The following is a 22,686-nucleotide window of genomic DNA, read 5'->3' on the forward strand; positions in this document are numbered from 1 at the left end:
CGAGATGGTGATAGCGACGATGTAATAATACCGAATGACGCAGCATTGTACCGTCTCTCTAGCTTCCTCTCCGGGGGATACGAGGTTCGAAGGGGGTGGCGAGGACGACGCCGGGGTTGTACGCCCCTTCAGACGCTCGTAAACATTTCGTAAATTTGCTCCACAGGTGTGCCATCGCGGCAACTAAGCCATCCACGCCCGACCGAATTCGCCTATTTACTCGCGCGACGTACACCCCCGCAACCTACAACAACCACCCCTTTTCTGGAGCTCGTTATCCCTTCCGGTCTGCTGATCTTTGTCCCGTAATTGCGACGTCTCGAGTATTTCTTTTCCCTCGGCCGCCATCGTCCGCCCGGGACACTTCGCTTCCGGATGGAAAATTGCGTTCTGCCCTCCAATTTCTTATTTTCTCCGACAATTTCTGCAATATCGTTCGAACCGCCACTTCTTTTCGAGATAATCCACCGATTGGGGACATAATTCGTCGAATTATTTCTCGATTAATCTTTAACTCCCTTTAATATATCTTTTAAAATTGCGTTGATATTCGTTTCTATCGTTTCTATTGTTACATCGAATAAAATAATTACACGTCGTTCGTAGCAACCTATCAATGATATTTCATAATTAATACTTAATCAACTGAATTTATTTTTCAATTTTGCTCATCCTGTACAATTATCATCTATTGAAATAACGTATCTTATTTAAAATTCCCGTGCAATTTCTCTTATTCTGAAAAGTCGAGCAATTAAGATTTCAAAAGTTAGATTTTATCTTCAATCGTAAATCTTATACCGTTTAAAAACTCGACGCCGAGCCACGAGATCGTTACCTCCCCTTTACCCTTCCTCTTGCAAATCATCAGGCACTTTATCCGAGCAGCAGCAACAGCAACAAAGGTTAGCCGATACACGTCTGGTGCGGCCATAGATTTGGTTATAGGTGGGCCGTGACGTCGGGTGTGCATCCATCGGGATGGATACGAAGGTGGTCGTAGGAGGAGGAGTTGTGCGGCGGCAGAAGAGGTGGAAAAGGACGGCGCGGAGGGCACCGTTCCGGAAACTGCGCGCGGATGTTTGCTACGTACACGTCGTGCGAGCAATGGCGGCGTAACCCGCTCCACGCAGAGTGATGGAGAAGCTTCGTGCCCGGGATACCAGTTTCCGGTTCGGTTCCTTCGCCGATAATCTCGATCCTGCCCCGCCGCACCTGCGTCCCTCTCCCTCTCCCTCTCTCTCTCTCGTTTTCTCTCTCTTTCTGTTCCGCTCTCCGCGAGAGAGGCATGTAAAAATAGCGCGAGCCTCCACCGGGAAGAAATATGTAAAACAGGAAGGCCGAGCGGCACGCGGCACGTACGCCGCTGCATTTCTTGTTTCCTTGCTTCCCTCTTTTGGCTTGCACGCCGCTCTCAAATGAGATGGCCGGAAAAATTATGATTTCGAGGCTGCCTCTGTGGGACCGTAACTGAAATTTGATTCCGAGGGAAACGTTTCGTTGGATGGAGGAACGAATATCGTATCGTTGAAACGGGTATAACTCGTGCAAATTGAATTTTCAAATTGTGATCGAGTCGCGACGCGTTTCTATAAAGATGTTAAAATTTTATTTTCTTCGTATTTAAAAGACACGAAGCGGATAATCAAATTAAAGTTATTGGAAAATAATGTTTTTCACATTTTTACTCCAATTCCTTTTACACGGTAAAAGAAAGGAATCACGTATATCTCTATTATTGTGAAAAATTATTATTAATGAATCGTTAATTAAATCGTTCTCCTCGATTTAAGAAAATCATCTCTGTTATCGATGCGCATCCCCGGATCCAGCTTTCTCCACGCAGAATACGTATACTTGGAATATCGAGAGAAACATGGAAGCGTTAAAGGACGCGTTCAAAGACTGCTCGTTCCGCCTGCGCTATTCCCTCGTGGCCTCTATTAGGAAAGTGTGATGGAGTTTTGCGAGCGCGATTACACACAAATGAGAATTATCCCCTCCGATCGTGACTCTTCTCCCTCTCTCCCTCTCTCTTTCTTTCTGTCTCGCACATGGTCCGAACGGAGAAGGCGGAAAGGGGTTGACTGCCGGTTCAACCCTTTCGCTGCCACGCATCTCCGCTCGTGTGTGGGATAGATGTCGCGTATACCCGGATAATGGTCGACAAGGGCGAACAATGGATAGAAAATTGCTTTATATTCCGGTTCTTAATACGTGCGGGGGTTTCCTTCTTTCTCGATAATGTGCCTCGATTATTGTACGCTTGCACGAAACGAGCAAGTTTCCTTTATTCCACCTAAGAGTTGGAATGTTCCTCTTTCCGTGAATTAATCTGTAATAGAATCTTGATCGGAATCTCGAATTTGATTATTCGTTTTCCATCATTTCTTCAGAATCATTATCATCGAATATTCCTAAATCGTAACTAAGTTATTTCTCATAGTAGATGATTCTGATGATAAATTTAACATTTATCTTTTATCTCTCTCGGCTATTTTTACAATTACGCAAATTTCATCGCATTTCCCGCCGGATTCAAGGGAAAATATTATTCAAACATTCCTTGGCTGATCGAAATTCACGTTTCCTCCCGTAGAGCCACGTAGAGAAAGAGTATATTAGATTTATAGCCGGCCGATGCAAATAAGATCCACCGCAATTCTTTCTCCGTGCTCGCCTAATCCCTTTACGACGTTCCTTCCGATCGAGGAAAGAGGGGAGGAGGGGTGGAAAGGAGTTCGGTCATCGGTGCTTCGTTCCAATCGCCTCGATCGAATCTCAAAGGCTTTGCCCCCTCCACGCCCCTAACTCCCTTCGAAGCTTTGGTTGTCCCACGCTTGGGGGGCACGTCGTGGGACGTCCACACGTTTCGGAAGGAACGGCGGTGAGCCCGTGGCGGGATGGCTCTCGCGCGTTATTTAGCGACAATGTGTCGCGCATAGAAACTGCCCTCAAGCAGCCAATAAACGGCGCTAGGCGGCGGCGGTGGGCTGTCTTCCATCCTCGGCCTCGGGGGCCAATTTCGTCAGATTTCAGGAAATTGTTGTTGCGTCCAGGAACGGTGTCGCGTGCTGAATCGACAAATCGTCGAGTCACGAACCAGGCTGTCTGATCTCTTGCCTGTCTGAGTTACTGCTTCGATCCTTATTGCTCTTCTTCTCTGGAATTTACTTAGTGGTCAACTCGATTATTCGCAACATTTGTGTATCGATACGCGCGATTGGGTAGATATTATCGAAGATGATTTAGATACCTTGCAATTTACATTGTGAAAATGATTAATTTTATAACTATTTATTCTGGCACAAAAATGTTTCGTTACTTACTTCTTTCATTTATAACAACTGATCTCTATATAAATACTTGTGTCGAACGATTATGATTATATAAATGAATGTAAATAGAAATTCATTATTTTTTTGACGATTGTTCTAATTTCAATGCAATAATTTTTAAAAAACTCGTTAAACACGTTTCCAAAACCTTGCACATCTTCCTCCCTCCCTCAACGATCCTCATACGTCAATCTCTCAATTCCCGGACATTCTTCTCCCGATAAAACCCAAACCCGTTTCCACGATTCCCGTTTTTCTCAATACCGTCCACGGCCAATCCAAACTGTGCACGATCCTCTGAATTTCCTCCGGCCACCGACAAGAACAACGCCGTCGGTGGCGATAAATCGGCGAATCAAAGCGTCGCGGTAAAAGCGATCGCAGTATTTCCCAAGGAGGGCCATGCATCAGCTGGCCTGGTCGAATTATCAAAACAGGAAGCGATCGATCTCGGTGGCAGGAAGATGTATAACGAGGATCGAGCGGCGTGCAGAATCGCCTACCTATCTACACGAACAGATAGAGAAAGAAAGAGAGAGAGAACAAGAGAGAGAGAGAGAGCAGAGGGAACGCATCGAAGCCAAAAACGAAGCGCACCCCCCAAAGGGGCCGGTTCCCCTATTAACTCCCTACGTGCCGCGACGGCTAAATGTTCCCTTTACGCGGAGATAATGAAAATTACAAATAGCCCAGCGGCGTACGTGCGTGCACGGACAACGTGCCACGGTCCACGCTTCGAATCTACACCGTCGAAACTTTCCCCGACCAGAGTGGACCAAGCCGCGCCCTCGACTTATATATATATATATATATAATATAGGAAATTGTCGGCCGTTATATTTCGTTGGGGGGGAGAAGTGGCAGGAAGCGAGTCATCGCGTGGAATACATTCCAAGTGCCGATAAGTAGATTGGCTGCAGACCGTGTTCCCTTCGCTGATTCCGCGCAATTGCCACTGGCCCTTCGTTCTCCTCGTTTCGTCGTTATCTGGAGACAAATGTCCCGGAGATCTGATCGAGTGTGCGCCGGTCGGAAGGAAGGGTTGCGAGGGTTGATGGAATTGCTCGGATATGCGGCGAGGCTTTTGCTGTTCGATGATCGTTTCGACTGTTGGAGTGATCGATCGGGTTTATACGACGATACCTTGCGATGCGTTCGATCGGATGAAATTATCCGAATTTTTCTTCGGAATAAATATGGATTTTTCAATTTTGCGTGGGAAGAAGGGTGGAATGGTGGCTCAGTTTTCGCGATTAATAACTTGTTTCTGCGAGTGCGATGGAAACAAGCGTCACTTCCGACACCTCGAACGCGTGGCGCGGGGATGAAGAGCAACGCGTGGCACGGGAGGGAGGAGGAGGGTGGGAGGGAAGTGGTAGAGGCAATAACGCTCGCGCGTTGCTGAAATTAGTTTTCCAGATAATCATCTCACGGCATTGTGCGTTACGTCTCGTAGTTTCCTGGACGGGCGAGAAGGGGTGAAATCGTTTCGAGGATGGCGTATTTCGCAGGCACGGCCGGCGAGCACGAGTTGAAATATAAACGGGAATTAGTGCGAAATTAATTATGCGAGGTAATTTTCGCCCCTTCCTTTTATACTGTCCTGCTTCGATCGACTGTCTAACCTCTCCTTACATCCTTTTATTTTCTCACGACTTTCCTCGATATCGTTAAAAATCGAATTATCGTTGCAATTTTTCCATCCCAGGAATTAAAGCATTTGAAAAATGGAGTTCGAATAAAAATTCTTTTCTTTTGTTATATTTCAAATATTTTTTCGCGTGTGGATTCCTTTTACATCCGAATTTTGCACAAATCTAAACGTGAATTACAAAATTTCGAGTCCATCCCTGGAAAAATAAATCCAAAGAGGGTGATCGAAACTCGTCATTCTCGGATCCAGAGTCGACTAATCGACGATACGTCGTTCTTGCTCGACGAGAGTAAGGATAAAAGAACAGGAAGCCCAGGCGCAACGACCCCCCTCCCTATTTCGGGTCCGCACCCCTTCGAGCATTTCGTGGCGTTCCCGGTGATTAATGTTGCCGAACAAATTGTCTAGAAAAACATGTCGTAGCCGGGGCATTTCCCGCGCGTGCACTGCACCCTTTATCTCTATACCCCCGGAGCCACCCTTATTTCCCTCGAGCGTGCGGAGGAGGCGCACCCCTGCGCCCCGATTTCTAACCCCGCACCAACCCCGCTTGTACACATGCTATGTGTATACATGCCTGCATACATACATTACGCAGATGATATCCTAGTAATCCGATTTACTTCGACTTCGCTATCAACGTCAATCCCCCGCCATCTCTCCCTCTCCTCGCCCCCCCAGCTTCGGGTAATTATACACCGGCCTCCGCCTCCCCTCATCCGCGCTTAACGAGAGATTTCGTCGAGGATCATTTGGTGACGACGATCGATCGAACCTTTGTCGAGTAACGTTTGAAATATTTATTCATTTCGATAAACGATTACGATTATTTGCGGATACTAGTTTTGTTCCAAAATATGAAGTATTTTTTAAGTCAGATTCTTCTTGTAAGTAAATATATATTTAAGGTCAATTAAGAAACAATTGATTGGATTCTTTTATTAAATCTTCGATTGTTAAATGCGTGCAAGTGTTTTTGACTAAATTGATTATCAATCTCTATATAACACAACAAATTATGTTATATCTCGATCCATTCTTCATATAACGGTTTATGATTGTTAAAGTAACCTTAAAATTTTGCTCGTCTGTTTATTAAATTAAATTCGAACGTTAGGATGAAAAACTGTTCGATCGATTCAAATATCCGAATATTCCCAGAAGTTCGCAGAATGTGAAAAAATTCTTCCGCATAAACATCGCGCCACTAAATCATGCACGCGCTCCTCGATCTCACGTTTCGTGCACGTACTCAATTTTCATACGTACCCAGGTGCCTACCATTAGGATTCTCGACTCCGCTCCGAATTTATTCGAGCAAGTACTCGAAAACAGGTGAAATCGTGAGAAGGGAAAAATATCGGTGTCAGTTTCGGTTACGAGACCGTTCAAGCGGCGACGACTCGAGGAAGAGGGGAAGCGAGGGAAGACGTGGCAATGGCGCGAGTCCTCCGAGTAATTTGTAATTCGCAGGTGGGAAGAGCGGAGGAGAGATGCGAGATACCGGGAAGATTTAGTGGAGAGGAGCAAGCACGGCGAACGAAACGGACACGCCGTTGCTTGTCCGGCCTTTTTGCAAACGATGTACCGATGTCGCGCGTGACTTTAACGAGACGACATTTAGAACCCGCCGCAATGAATTTTTCCATTCCAACGTTTTTCCCCGCAACCCGATCCACCAGAGACACGAGAGTGTAACCCTGCTTATCGTCGATGCTTATCTCCACCAACCATTTTCTTCTTCTATCGTAGAAATTGCTTACAAAACAGAGAGAAAGAGAGAAAAATTTAATAATAATAATAATTCGAGAACAATTCCCGATAATACGTTAGTCATAACGTATTGTCCTCCAATTTTAATTAATCGTCATCGTTAATTTCTCTCTTCTCGTTTTATCGATCTCTCCAGTCTTCTTTCCTTCCGAGTCGAACTCGAGGGACCTGGAATCTCGAATCTCGAGAAAGGGGAGGGGGTGAATTCGATTTTTCGGCGCGAAAATATACGAGGAGCGAAATAAGAGAAAAAAAAAAAAGAAAGGAAAGGAAAGGGAGAAGAAGGAAGAAGGAAGAAGGAGGCTGGTAGCAATTTCGTGGTATTATTTACATCTTCCGTGGTCAGCTCTCGCGGTCACCGACGCTTTATACCTGATCAGCGGACACGGCTCGGTATATAGGTACCTCTACCTGTATACATTTCACCTTTTCGTAGGTAAATGCGCGGGGTAACCCGGCCGTCGCATAAAGCCCGGATTTTATTACAAGGGGATTCAAATTCCGCGCACACGGCGTGGGCCCCCATGCCGAGGCGGAGGGGGGAGGGAGATTCGAGGAGCGAAGAAAACGAGAGAAAGAGCGTAGGAATATAAAAAAATACCTGGCGGACCCCGGTGAATCCTCCCGCGGTGTAAACCCATAAACCACTCCCGTATTCTATTTCTCGCGGATAAAAATTTCGATCTCTCATCCCTCTTCTCCCTTCTCCCTCTTCTTCTTCCTCTTCTCCGTCCCGCTCTTCCTCCGTTTAACTTTGCGTTAACTTTGTTTTTCTTTTTCCCTTCGTTCGAATATCGTAAACTCTTCCCTTTCCTCGACGAGTTAGTTTTTTTTTTTTTTTCTTTTGGTAAATTGCAATTTATTGATAATACTATTGGAAATTTAATATTACTGTAAACCGCGTTAGAGCGCGCGAGTAATATTAGTGAAGTTGAATGATATTTTTCTTCTTTTTTTTTTTCAAGAAGGATGCGAAATTGAATCTTGCGTAAACGCAAACTGATACGCAAATTGAAGAGAAAATTGAAATGGTTTTTAGGTATTCTCTCGATACCATCCTTACAAATAAATTTATACGTAATTTATACGTAAAACTTTGTGAGATAACCCTTGGAGAAATAGGGACACGTGGAAGAATAAAGAAACATTCTTTACTCTCTTATAACGTACAAGTTTCCATTTTCATTTCTTTTTCCATCCTCGAATCTTAAGGCTATCAAAATTCGTGAGCGGAATCCAGCTCAAGAGATGGCCGCGGGGCTGGCGCGAAAACACGCGTGCGACCTGACGCCACGACACGACACGTCTTGGTCTCGCGCGAGCAAGGAAACGTCAGGATGAGAAACGTCCTGGACGTAAGGTTTCCACGTGCGGGGCGGAGATGTAGGGAAAAGATTTGACGGTGGCGGCGGTGGAGATGGTAAACGGGGCGCTTTAGGGCCATCCAGAGGACGAGCGGTCAATCTAAACGACCCCTTATCTCTCGAAAGCGCGGGCCTCCGACAGCCTTTTTCCTCCGGTTGAAATCTGAATAAAAAGCGGGTTGGCTGGCTCGAGTGAAACGCCGAGAGATCGCCGAGATCGGGAATAATGGGTTCCTTTTTTCCTCCGGGCCACCAACGGTCCTGGCGGACGGATGGCACCGCCACGGTTTTAGAAGCCTAAACAACCGCATTTGCCTCGGGAACGGTGCGCGCCGTCTGCTTTATTGCCGCCACGTGCCCCTAAATTTTCTAGTGGCGAGAGTCAACCATTCGCCCGACTTCCCTTCTGATCCGCCTTTCTTTCTTTTGTTTTTGTCCAATGGAATTTTTCCTTTTTCTTTCTTTCTTTCTTTGAATCTTTGATTTATTTTTCTAATTTTAGAATCCGACGATAAGTTTTTGTTCCTGGTTGGTTTGATGTATCGAGTGAAGAATGGAGAAGCGAGTGGAAATTTTCGCGCGAAATTTCAATTGAATTATTCTTCTTAATATGTCGCGGAGGATGCGTTCCAATGCGTTTGAAAATTTTTATCTTTCTTTCTGGTGTTTGACGTTTAACAAGAATAAAGAAGTAGAAATTTTCTTTAAATTGTTCTTTCAACATCGCGAAGAATTTTTAAAAATTAATTTCTGTTATTGATCTTTCGATGTGATCGGTAAAAATTTTTCCTTTCGCGATTAAATTAAATTAGTTTTTTAATTTTCTGAACGGAAATTTTAACGTATTTAAGAATCACTTTATATTTCTGGTACTGATGTAACAAGTGTATATGGGATAAAATATGGAAATAAAGATAGAGGTAGTTGAAGTGGCACAGATTATTTGCATAGTATCGTATACATTGGTCCAGGAACTGCACAAAGGAACTTCATAAAATATAATTTACGATATGTTTTACAATAAAGATCGTGTTTTATGCAGCGGTGTATAAGGTATATGTAAATTTATAGTCTGTCTAGGTATAATCTAGCTGCAGCTGTTTGTAATTTCTTGTTCCTAGTCTCGTAGAACAGCAATTTTTTCTTTTTTTTTTTGTACAACTGAATTGAAATTGCAGTCCAGGGAATCATTCTAATTCAGTTTCCCACTTTTCCTACCTTTTTCACGAATAATCAATTCCAACAATTCAATACGAATATCTCTTTAAAAAATAAAAAATATACAAAGAAATTTTTTATTAAAACTATCCCAAAACTTTACTATCGACTTCGCAATTTTTCTCTTTCGACTTATCACACTTACTTAGGAAAATCAAAAGAGAAATAACAAAATACTCTTCCTCGTAAAAATATCTAAGATGTTTGAACAAGATATCATCTCTGAACTCCGAAATCAGGATGTTACTGTTTAGAATTAACCTACCTCTCATCACACGACGAAAGGCTTGATTCTCGCGAAACACTTGATCGTTATCCTCCAAGATGTTACTCCTGGTCCCGCGATTGGTGGGGGCCACGAAGAGCGAAGGGGTCGGCAGTTTATAACAGCGTCAGCAGTTGGTACATACAGTGGCGGAGAGTTTAAGAGACTGTTACAAGCTGACGCCTTCGTCGGGACCTTTGGAGATGGGGTGGGAATCGGGCGACGAGGGGCCAGGACACGGGAAAAGTAGAGGGTGTTAGGTGCGGCGCAACCGGGTATCAACCCTCGACCCGACGACGAGATGAGTCTGACCCCGACGACGAGGTGGCCGGTGACAATCGGCTCGAGTATCCACCCCATAACGGGGGATGCTTGCGACAGCTGTGGACCCAATAACTTGCCGCGAGCCTTTTGGAAGGGCTTGGAATGGCGACAACGTTCCTCCGTTTTCGATGCCGCTCCTCTCGGTTCCTGGAATTCCAGTGTGAAATTAATTAATTCGACGTAATTAAATTCGATGCATGACGATTTACTCTTACGAGACGTTCGAAATTTTAAGTTTTTAGTTCGAGTTTAATAGAGATACGATTCAAAGTTTATTCTAGCTTTTGTAATTACTGTTATTATGAATAAATAGTGGATGATTAAATAACACGATTAATTAGATTGAATGGAAAGTCGAGCGAAACTCACGCTATTTTAAAGCCTCTTCCGATATTCTTAACGACTATTTTTTTTTTTTGATTCTCCTATTTATATTGATCGACATATACGTATCGTCTTTCGTTTAATTCAGTATCGATACGTACCCTTTTCCATTCTCCTCTCTTCCCACGAAAACTGTCACATCACGCTACGACCGACAATAACAACAAATCCCGTATTTCCAACCCGTAATCCCAATAACAAATCTGGAGGGAGGAGGGAGGAAAAAAAAAACAGGGTCATCGAAAACGGCCCCGTTTCATTCAATAATCCCTCCCCATCCTCTTTCAATCACCTGAGACCGTCCACTCATTCCCTCCCCTCTCCTCCCTCCTCCCCACCCTCCCTCCGGCTAACCCGAAAAAAGCATCGAGGCACCAAGCTTGGAAAAATAAAACCGGCCCGAACGAAAAAAAAAAAGAAAAAAAAGAAAAAAGAAAAAAGAAAAACCGAAAAAGGAAAAAGGGAAAAAAAACAGAAGAGACCGAAAAGCCGTTCGAAAAATCGATCGTACGTTAAAAGTCGGAGCGGAAAAGAGAGAGGCGAAAATCGGGGCGGCCGAGTCGCGTCGGACGTCGAACATTTTTTCCCGGGGATCCTTTTATTGGCGGGATCGTCGAACCGCCCATCAACATCAGCGCGAAACGACGGGGGGGCCGCGGCTATCGCGCTACGGAACACGATTTAGTGGCGACCCCGGCAAAACAATTATATAAATTCCAGCGTGGGGGTGAGGGGGAGAGGGCGGGAGGGCGGGTGGCCGGCCACGGAGGTCGGAATTTTCGGAAAAACCGTCGCGCCACGGCCATAGATTAAACGCAGCCGAGCTGCACACGTCGATGCGACGCGGCCATGCGGCTGCAGTGGCAACGAGCGGCGGGAGCTATCAGTGACACGTCGCGTGTTAAATCGCTTTGTTGACACACATAACCTGTCTACGCGTATCCGATACGCGCGATCGCCGCGCGCGAGCGTGCTACGAGCGCGGCCCGTAACACCCCCTCGAGCCACCACCACCGCCGCCCACAGAATTTTCGGCCCGCGCATTTTTCCCCATCTTTTGCGCGATCCTCCCTCTCTCCTCTCTCTGTCCTCCTCTCTTCTTTTCGACGGTTTTTTCTTTTTTTTTTTTTTTTTGGTTTTGGTTGGTGTTTCGTTTTTGTTGAATGGGTTTTTTGGTTGGGGAGGGGGGTGGGAGTAGAGGAGGTGTGTTTGCATAACTGTATTGCTCGCGTCGTTTTTTTTTTGGTGGGACGAGGGACGAGAGGGGACTCGTTTTTGATTTGCTTTTTGGAGAAAGAAATGGTTTTTTTTTTTAGCTACGCTCTATAGGTAGGTTCAAGGGAGGTTGGAAATATGGACTTCGATAATTCGTGGATTTTGAGATATTAATATCTTGCGCCGCAATGCACGATTCATTTTTCCCTCGACGATCCTCTCAGAACGTCGCTTCCCTTCGTCTAATGCACAAAATTTAAATTCCACAAAATTTACAAAACTAAAATTCTTCAGAGATCGATCAAGAAATCGAAAATATTATAGGAAATTCACAATTCGTTCGATTAAACCAATTGAGAAAGAGGAAAAAAGAGAGAGAGAGTCGAAAAGCAAGACCGATCGATTTCACCCTGGCAGAGAGCGTCGAGTTTTTCAATATATCCGTGGGCGGCGAGTATCGGCCGCTAAACAGATCATAAAGTATTGATAAAATCGGGGATGCCGCGGGATAGGCGGTGGGATACAAATTTTCGATGTGGCCGCGCGGGCCAACCCCTAAATTCGGCCGCCCCCGCCCCGTTGCCGCGATTTCGCCCGCAACGCCGCCAGGAAACCCGATTACACGGTGGAAGGATGCTCACGGTCTACAATGCTCATTGAATTTGTCGAGCGGGGAATTATGTATCGCGAGCTCGAGAAGGGAGAGCGGAGAAAAGGCAGGAGACGGGAAGGGGGAGGGAGGGGCGAGGTAGAAATTCAGCGCGAACCGATCGAGCCCGCCACAATGAAATCGCGATCTCGATCGAGAAAAAGAAGAAAGGAAAAGGAAAGAAGAGAGCACGAGAAAGAAGGAGAAAAAGAGAATGAAATGAGAGGGAGAGAAAGAGTGAGAGAAAGGAAGAGAGACGGTGCGCGAATCGAGCGCGCATTATATTCGGATAAAATGATTTTATCGATCGTAAATGCAGCGGTTGGCATCGCCGGCTTATGAGCGGCTGGATTTACAACCACCTTCTCGATATGTCGTCCGTGCTAGGCCCGCACGGACTTCTCCTCTCCTCCTCTTTTTTGGCGCAACAAAATTGTCGTGAAAGGCGCGCGTTTCGAATGGCCGCATAAAAATTCGACGTGGAAGAGCCTGTTTTATGACTCTATCGGCCGCAGCGAGTCTGGATGCAAGAAACCAACTACGTCCTCTCCTCTTTTTCTCGTCCTGTTTCCGTTTTCGACACTGGATTCCAACAAATGCTGGACAAACGATATCCCTCTTCCAATATCTTTAAATAATTCTCCAAATCACTCAAATCACTTCCGTCTATATTTCCGAATAACGAAGTAAATTTTTAAACTCGTGAATAGATAAGAGGTAGGGACGAAGGGAGGGGGACGCAAGCGGAAGGGAAAGGGTGAAATTTTTTTATTCGAACGAAAGCACTCGGAAGGGACGATCCTTGGACAGGTTTCGCGGATTCACCGACAGCCGATTCGATTCATTCTGTAATGGGCAATGATCACGGGGACGGCTGTTCGATCCTCGCTAATGCGAAAGCTCGCCGTTCGCGTCGCATTAGTCCGCGGTTCTGCGTACACCGGCGAAATTGATTACCAATACCAGCTCTCGGTGGCTGGCTGGGCTGACTATCGCCGGCCGCGTTCTCGTGTTCGTGCAGTAATGATGTTTTGATGCGAGGACCCCGGTGCACCGCGCGTATCGACTGCAGTTAACTAATGGAAGCTCTCCGATAATTGCGAGCGCCGCCGGAGAGTAAATGTTGCCAGCGCGACAGTAATCATCGTTACCACCGCTGTTCTATCACACCGCGAAACGAATTCGAGCGATGCCACCGCGTTGAGAAACTCTCGACCGGTGTATGGCTCGTTTAACTTGGCTCGATCAAACTTGGACAAATTTTTCTAAATATAAATTACGATATTAAAATGTAAACATTCTGTCTCGATGTGACGTAATTCTGTAATAATATTCGTTTCCACGGAGAAAAACGACGAAGAAGTTGTAAGAGGAATGAATTAACCAAGAAATCCTGAGTATCTTTTTTTTGAGTTTGTTCGAAATTACTGACTGTTTAAAGGTGTTCTTCTACATCCTGTCTCTCTTTTGTTCGCCCACATTACTTCGTTCTCTACGAAACCGTATGAATCGAATCTGGTAGAATACGTAGATATATCTGTACAAACAAATTCGAGTATTATTCATATATGCGAACGGAGCTCACTAAATTCGTCCGGAAACTTATACGGGATACACCCTCTCGTAACTCTGACTTTTATGCCTTTTTCGATGTCATATGCTCCTCTTGCTTCGCTGCTCGACGTTGATGAACTTGAACTTGGCCGAGTCGTTCACCGAGCAATGTATTCCATATACTTTTAATACATTGGTATCTGAAACTGATAATTAAATCGAATTTCTTCGAAACTGTAATTGTCCGATGGAGAGGGCTTCGTTATATATTTATAAAGATATTCTATTTTTTGAAAAATTTAAATTCGGAACGATGACGAGGTGAGTGTGAGAGTCAGTCACGCTTTTCATCCAGCCCCTCGCGTGACTGGGTTTGTTTCACGCCGCGAAACCGAGACGCCCCCCTCCGGTTTCATAATCAAAACTGCATTAAAATCCTGAAAGCGGCGACGAGGGCGCGTTGAAAAGTGTTTTGTCATCCCGTGGGGGTTGGCGCAATATGGCCTCTCCCTTAACGCTTTCCAACGTTGGATCCGAGCGAGCGTCGTAAACCGATAATTTTACCGGGCCATTACGATCGTCCGCGATAACGAAGCCGTAAAAAGCGCATCCGTGAGCTTCGAGAGTACAGACGGACTATCTTAAACGCGATAATAACCGCGATAAAACTAATTTCGCGTTGCCAGATGGAAAACTCGACGATCTTTGATAGACGGGATTGAATTTCCTTTGTGAATTTCCAATCTTTTAATGCTGATTTAACTATCCACGACACGATAATTATCGTGTAGATGCTAATCAAGCGTTTGAAATATCGTAAATCTTTCCTGCTACTTTACTCTTTTATTTGGATATCAAAAGAATTTCACTGATCAAATACCAAATAAGATGAGTTAACAATATTTAATTTCTAATTTCTAATTCATTTAATCCAATACGAAAAAGAAAGAAACCAGAGTCAAAGATTTACGATTCTCGATCAAACGTCCGAAATACGAAAGAAATCACGATACTTATAAATAACCAGCCCCAGTGGACGAGAAACGAGAGATGACAGGACCGTTTGCCAGCCGCCATCTCGACTGTAAAATTTCATCCTGTCCGTTCTACGCGCGGCGGGCTTAAGTTTTCCGGTGGCGAAGATATTTTTGCCGGTTTCCAACCCCCATTCCCCACGAAAGGACGAAGGAAAGAGAGAGGAAAGGTTGGGCAGTTGCCACTGCTTCCCATTCTCTCTCTCTCTCTCTCTCTCCTCTTCTCCCCGTCTCTGTTCTTGTGCGCGCCATTGTTCGGGCGATATTTCAGTTACGGGGGTGGTCGGTAGGAGGGTGGGCGCGGGGGTTGGCAGAGGTAGTCAGCTGGCTGTGACACGCTGCCTACGCCGCCAAAGGGGAACCAGAGGCGTTTAGGAGTATTTGGGGGCTGGAAAGGGGCCCTCGGTTTATACAAGCAGGGATACTCTTTCATCCAACGATATCCGAGGCCTTGACTTTGAGGGGAGACGGTGTTACGATCCCTCCCGCGCGTTTACACACCCGTTGCCCTCCGTTCCAACCACCTCCGTACACGAAATACTCTTTCATCGACGTTCCGCGTTTCGCGTGTCCACTCGTTCCGTTTGTTCAACAGGGTGTCCGCTTTGTGATTTCCTCTCTCCCCTCTTTCTTCGTCGATGAATTTTCTTCAACAATCGAAAGCGAAATATTTATTATATTCGTATCCTCGAAACATATATAACATCGAATATGTAATTATCCTTCAATCGTTAACAATAATTCTGTCCGAGAGTTCAGTGATCTTTCTCAAGAAAAATCTCGATATTCAGAGTATTAAAAATAGTCTTTTACACTCTCTTAATTCCACGATATTCCACGAAACCAACTCCTTCCACCCCTGTTCCTGTTAATTAAACTTCGAGTCTCTAGTCGGACTTCCGCTTTCGAGGTGTTGGACTCGGCCATTCGCAACTGGGCGAACGCATCGAGGCAGAGTTTAATAATTATTATTCATAAGACTCTGGGGCCAGGAAGCGGCCAGGCGTGATACCGAACGCAAGAAAGATGCGACGCGAAACAAGAGGGTTTGCAGCTGCCACCCTGTTCCCCTCTCTCTCTCTTTCTCTCTCTCTCTTTCTCTTCACCCATCGGAACCATGGTTTTCTACGATGAGAAGAGGGTGCGTTCACGAGTCAGTCGAGCAGAAACCCAATCACTTCCGGCGTCTGCGCCCATTAGGGCGCCGCGACGCTGACGTTGGCTGACGTACGCCCTTTCGCCTGTCTTCCTTTCTCACCCACCCTCTCCTTCTTCGTTTCGCTTCTTTCTCCCGGCCTCTCCACAACTTGGTTGGACCACTACCAAACTCGAAATAGACCGCAGATCTATTGTTTGGAAAGCGCTCGCACGGAAGCTCCTTCACCGTGGCTAATGACGTATCGAGGATCCTGCTCTTCCTCTTCCTATCGCTAGACGCTCGCCTCGTCTTCGTTCGATAACCGTCTTTCTTGTTTTCCTTTCTTCTTTTCTTTCATTTTCAGATGTACAATAATGGGTCGCGAAACGGCTATGTTTCTCCAAGAATGTATTCGTGTTAATTTGTAGCGCTTGATTATTAAATTAGATCCTTTTTCTTGAGGCACTACTAAAAATCAATCAAAACTTTTTAACTTGGGGGGCGATTTTTCAACTTCTTTTCATACGTAACTCGCTTACGATCCTTTTGTTCTTTATATTAGAAAACTGAACGAAAACGCTTTCAACGATCTTCAAGATCGATTTCGATTGTTCGTTCGTGTATGTATCGTCAGGAAAAGAAAATTTTCGGAACGGAAGAAAGCGATGGAAAAAATTGGAAGACAGTTCGATCCCTGTACGAGACACCTGCGCACCTGTACGAGTTCTCTTCTCGAGGGTGTATTTCGCTCGGCCACTTCGTCAAATTAACATACACGATTCGGGCGGAAATTACGTCCGACAATTACCGACCTTACGCCGATGAAATATCGACGGTGCCCGCCCAGAACTCGGCCAAATTGAGATGAACGATACATCGACGTATACGTATACGTGTACGAATGCCGGCCGAGCTTTCGAGCTTTATCAAGCCGATCGGCCGATGCCCGCTGCCCATGATCCACTGATCTACATAATGAGTCATGAATACGTCTCCCTTACCTGACTGGCCTATCGTTATCTCTGATTACCCGAATAGATTTCTTGTCGTTGCAACTAGACGAAGCAGCGGGATCCTAAATGACCGATGTTAGACCGAACGTTGCGAACATAGACTCCTTCGTTCCATCAACCGAGTCTAGTTTTCTACGTTTTAAGTTAATGCGCGGGATATACGACGGAATAAATCCGGATTCCAAATATTTTTAGGATCTCTCTCCTGTTTGGACGCCGGGAAATGCGGCGGTTTTGGAATGCAAGGGACGTTGATTTTCTTATCGGGATCGGTAGCCAAGGAGGGTGGAATTAATGATGGAAACTTGGAACAGACGATAATTGGAATGGATACTTGCTTCCGTACGATTTAACTGTTCTTGTTGTCGGCGTCGCCATGTTTCTGGAACATTACCAAAAATCGTATTAGTCAAAGGTTGGGCTGGTATTTAAATCTGATAATTTTCGCGTGTCGTTGAAACGCTTCTTGAATTAATCCATAATGCCACATCTCTCCATATTTTCGAATTATCTAATCGTGATATTTGAAAATGTATATTAGACAGAGAATTATTCGGAATTTTTCTTTCAAATTCGAATAATTATATACGGATATTGTTCGACATGTGTGGAGAAAATTATATTAAGTAATACTTCGATATCTCGATATTTTATTCATTTCTAATCTCCACGTTTGATCTGTTACAGGTTCATCAACGCGAGGCGTAGAATCGTCCAACCTATGATCGACCAGAGTAATCGAGCTGGTAAGACGAGCCCAATTCTGTCAACAGATCCTTACACACACACATACAACACCGAAGACGCGTATAATTTCATGTCACCTGTGCCGGGCATGCATCACGGATACGTTTATCCGGCTTATCACGAGGGTTACACTCCCGGTCCTTATCGGTTGACGTAGATCGATGCGTTCTAACGAAGGAATCCTACGCGTGCCCATAAGGGCTCATCGAGGATTCGATGCCTCTTATTAACCCAAGATATACACGTTGGTTCAACCATTAAACTTTATTATCTCATCAAATAATTGTTGTTTATTACGCGATTTATCATGTCCTTTATCTTTGTATCTTTATATAGTTAAATTGTTACGGCAACGTTTTATATTCTTGCTTTTTATTAATATTTTAAGAGTTTTTAATTTTTACACGAAGAGCCATGGTGAAAACTTGGATAAATTTGATAAATTTTTAAGTATATCCGCATAGATTTTAAGATTTTAAGATTATTTTAGTTATATCTTTCCATCGTTAATAAATGTGTAATAATACGTTTCTTAAAGCAGGCTAACATGCTTTAAAAATTTTTGGCAATAGATTAAAAATAGGCCAACTTCTAATTGTTCTCTTCGATATTATCTTACTTTTAGAACTCTACTTTTAGTTTTTCTTATTCTTAGAAATTTTTAAATCCGATTAGCTTAATTTAGCTCGTTGTATCTTTCTCTTTATAATTGGATAATATTTTCTTCCAATTTCACATTTCGGATTATTACTCTATTATTGATTTATCACCCGTTTAGATTATAAGTTCGATCCCCTAGTTTATAAATGCTAGAGAATCAAATTTGAGAACTGGCAATCACGTCGCCCGTTAATTCGAACCCTCATCCCTTCGTAATGTAATCCGACGAAGAATTGACCGCGACGTGTTGTCCGTGCGAATCATGTAATTCGGCTGCTGGGAAGGGATTTCTCCCAAGCGCCGTTTCTTCTCCATCTTGATCATTTATCAATAAACGAACAATCTGAACCAATATTATACACGGTATACTCGTTTTTGTTTCTTTGGCGGAAGCCAATTATAACCTCCCCGTGACTCGATTATCGTCGATCGTAATCGCGCGTTTCGTTCAACCTCTCCATTTTCTGTCTCGTTAACGATACGACTTTGAAATTCGTTTCGTGCACTTTGTCATTTCTGTCTCGAGAAACAGACTTAATCTTAATCGGGTGGAATAAGATTGATATGAAATTTTCCTTCGTTTTTCTTTTTTTTTTTTTTTTCTTCTTTTGCGCACGATATATTTGTTTTCGGATGAAAAATTTTCTGTACTCGCGTTTCTTCCGAATTTCAATCTTTTATGATCAAAATTTTCTATATTTAAATGTTTTAAATTTCGCACTTCCCCCTTAAACAAAATATCGTTAATCTACAATTTCGATTAATCTACGATTTTAAAGAGCGGAGGAAAATTAGGCCAAAAATTCGAAACAATTTTTATCTCTCACAAACGAGACGATATTCCAGCACAACAGCACGCGCGCGCATTGGAAATTCTCCCTCGCCGCCATTCAAGCGGGAGGGAAAAAAAGCGTGGAAACAGGAAAGGGGGTGAAGAAAAACACGGGAGCCTCCGGTTTCCGGCCCGTGTAATCTGTAAAGACGTCGCGTTTACGAGGAGAGAATCACTTCGTTTGCAGTAAAAGGCGACAACAACGGTTACCTAGTCCCCGGTGTTAGGGTTTGTAACACAGTTTCTCCTCTCTCTCTCTCTCTCTGCTCTTCAAGGGTTCAAGGGTCCGCCTAGTGATTCGGATGATGGCGGGAGGGCTCGTTCCATCGCCCGGGCAAAAGGTGGATAACGTTCCGGATAACGTTCGGATAACGGCGGGATAATTGGTAGCGGTGATCAGACCCGGTTTTACGACCAGTCGACATGCCTCTCACCCTCGAATCAACCCCCGACGACGCCGTCTTTTTTCCACCTTTCCCTCGTTACGCTCCTTTGTTTCCTCCTTTCGAGGACGCCTTCTTTCGAGGCTTGGCTCAACGAAACGCGAGAGAGAGTCCTCGATACGGAGAGAGGAGCTCGTATTTTTACGACTCGCTCCCTCATAAACACCCACCGAGTTACGGATTGTTTGCCACGACGATGATGCTCGGCTCTCGGGCCGATTTCACCGGTGATTTAAGAGGGAAGATCTCTGATTATAAGTCGACGAGTGCGTGTACACATATATATATATCTTCGTGGATACGCTTGCTTTTTTTTACTCGTTCAAGAGTTTATTTATTCTTTGCTTAAACGTTTTAACATTTTTTGCGTTATTCTAATGATCGTAGAATTGGCTCAAAAATTAACAAGATTTCTACTCCAGCTCAGTTCCACCACCACCACCAGCATCATCAGCTCCATCCACTTCTTAAATCGGTAATATCCGGAATAAACCAAGAGCGTGTTTCGCTAGCAAATCACGACACTAAGGGAGGAGGGAGAGGGGGGAGGATGGGGGATACGCGGAACGTGGTGGTAATTCCGTGGCGAGAAAGAGCGGGGGGAGGAGGGGAGCTAACGAGCCGAAATGTCGCCGCCCGTATCGGGAGTAAAGTGGAAACTCGTGTACGGTTAGATTGTCATCCCGAGTCAATCCTGATCACGGCCACTTCGCAACCCCTTTTCCTTCGCCGTTGTACCACCGGTCTCTTCCTCCTAGACAGAGAGAGAGAGAGAGAGAGGAATTCGCCTCTCTCGAATTGAAATCGATGGCCTTGCGCGCCGTGAATTTCGCGAGACCTGGCGAAGACCCGAACAAACACACCCATTCCCCTCTCTGCCCCCCGTGGAATCGTGGGATCGCGTTCGAGAGGCTTCGTTCGAAACACGAGGAGGAGGGGAGAGAAAAAATTTCGCGAAGAAGGTTGAAGAAAACTCGCCCTTCGTCCATTTTTCTCGATTCCTTTGGGAATCGGCATCGAGGGCATCGTTCAATCCCTCTCCCTCTCCTCCCCCCTCCGGTCCAGGATGCTGGACGATCAGCAGTCCATTAAAGCTTAATAGCCGGAGCATTAGGCCCCTGGGCAGATTTTGCTCGAACGGAAGCGAGATAAATGCGTCTTTCAAATGCTCCCCCGCTCCCCCGTGGATCGTATCAGCCTTCTTCCTTCGACTTTCGGCCGACCAGGTGAGAGGTCGCGTTTCATTTCGTAACAGGATGGATCGATAATTGTCCACGTACATACGAGCCGATCGTATCCGCAATTTGCGAGTCTGGTATTTGCTTCGGGGCTCATTAATCATAACGACGGTCTAAATGATGATCTATATGGCGTGGGTTATCAGATTTGTCGAGATCGTTTCTCCCGTTAGTTTTCATTTTCGAGAGCTGTATGCTTCACATGGTATTAATATTCGTTTCTTTTCTTTTTCTTTTTTTTTTTTTCGTAATTAACGCCTAACTTGTCTCATATTTATTTTTAATCGTGGAAACGTGATTACCAGATCATCCGTTTTCTATCTGCTACAGTTCTATTAAAATAAATTATTTCTTTCTTCCTAATCATTCGCGTCCCCTGCAACCGTTAATTTAAACAAGAATTCAATTTACTTGCTCAAACAATAATTTCTCAAAAAAAGAGAGAAAAGGAGAGAAAGAGAGAGAGAGAGAGAGAAAACATTTGTTTCAACTAACGAGACAGTGCAAGCGCCAAACGAAATCCGAGTCCCTCTTCTTTCGCCAATCACTACTCGAACATTGTCATTTCTCATTGTTCTTCTATTCCGGAAATATTACCGGTCCATCTCAGCCCGAGGAAAGGAGAGGGGCATGCACCGAGGAGAGGGGAAGGGACGAAGAGTAGCTCGTTCGAAATTGTATTAGGGCGGCACCGCTAATTCAGAACACGTTCCATGGCTGCAACAACTACGGAACGGGAGAAAGGATTTTGTCGAGAGAGGATCCAATCCTCCTTGTCGCGCCTCTTCGTGTCGAGCTAATGACGCGCGTCGGCTCCATCATCAATCATACTTTCATTACGCGGATCGCAGCTGCTCCGCATTGACTCCGCGTGGCCCGCGGCCCATTCTTATTATTCCCGAGCATCCATCCTCGTCTCGCGTCCCAGACGCGTTCTTGCCCCGCCGCAATCAGTGATTTCATGCCTCCCCTCTGCCCCGATAACGATTCCAAAGGAGGAGTCCTCCGAGCTGGAAGGGGAAGAATAAAATTGAGGAATAAGGATTGTACGATTTTCGGTTCGGTGGTCGAGGATGTTCGTGGTACAGGAATCGACGAAAGGAAGAAAGGAACAGAGCAAGAATAGAAATGTATTTGCGCGAAGAGGTGAATACTCGCGTGTAAAATTCGTAATCGTGTGCCTTTCGATCGAATCGATAAAAATAATATTTGATGACAATGACGATAACGGCGAGTATCGAATCATCTGATTTGATTTTTAACTGCGAAGATAGCTCAGAATCGTATCTTTGATATCAATCAGCCTCCGCATATCGCCGTTTAAAACTTGCTCGACCCCACTTCCTGTCTGCTAAACACGGCAGAAAAAGGCAATTTTCCAGTAGTAACAGGGAAGAAGCCCTTATACTCATTCGGGCAAGGAGATCCCCAACGCGTGTCTCTCTTTGATCGCGAGGAGGGCACGATATAAACCTAATAGAATCCGGATCCGGGGAGACACGGAGGCAGCTTGTACGTCGTAAAACGATGCGTCGTGGCTTTATATTTTATAGTTCGAGCGAGTTGCCCTGTCTGTGTATCGTGCTCGCCATCGAATGGGGAAGGATTTAAAAGGGATCGTGGTTTTACGGCCGAGTATTAGGATGGCGGCGTTAAAACCTCGTACGTATCCCTTTACTGCTCTCGAGGCCATGCGTGAGCACTGCTAATTTTACACTGTGTAATTTCGAGCAATTGGCTAAATCGCGATTAACCAAACGCTGGACCATTTAATAGATTCAATTTACTTGTTTCTTTCTTTCTTTTTTTTTTTTTTTTGTATGTCATCATGTTTGATTTATCT

The 22,686-nt window shown here is 44.8% G+C and overlaps 1 protein-coding gene across 6 annotated transcripts in view; it reads left to right on the forward strand.

The window, feature by feature from the left end:
• LOC107994307 (homeobox protein homothorax) overlaps nt 1-22,686 on the forward strand; it is a 483,716-nt gene that overhangs the window by 436,247 nt on the left and 24,783 nt on the right. For all 6 annotated transcript variants that reach the window (XM_062074850.1, XM_062074849.1, XM_062074848.1 and 3 more), the window contains one exon: nt 17,611-17,669. In XM_062074850.1, the coding sequence (XP_061930834.1) occupies nt 17,611-17,669 (59 nt within the window). The remainder of the gene's footprint in view (nt 1-17,610; nt 17,670-22,686) is intronic.

The sequence above is a fragment of the Apis cerana genome, linkage group LG5 (genome assembly GCF_029169275.1).
Source record: "Apis cerana isolate GH-2021 linkage group LG5, AcerK_1.0, whole genome shotgun sequence".
Taxonomy (NCBI): Eukaryota; Metazoa; Arthropoda; class Insecta; order Hymenoptera; family Apidae; genus Apis; species Apis cerana.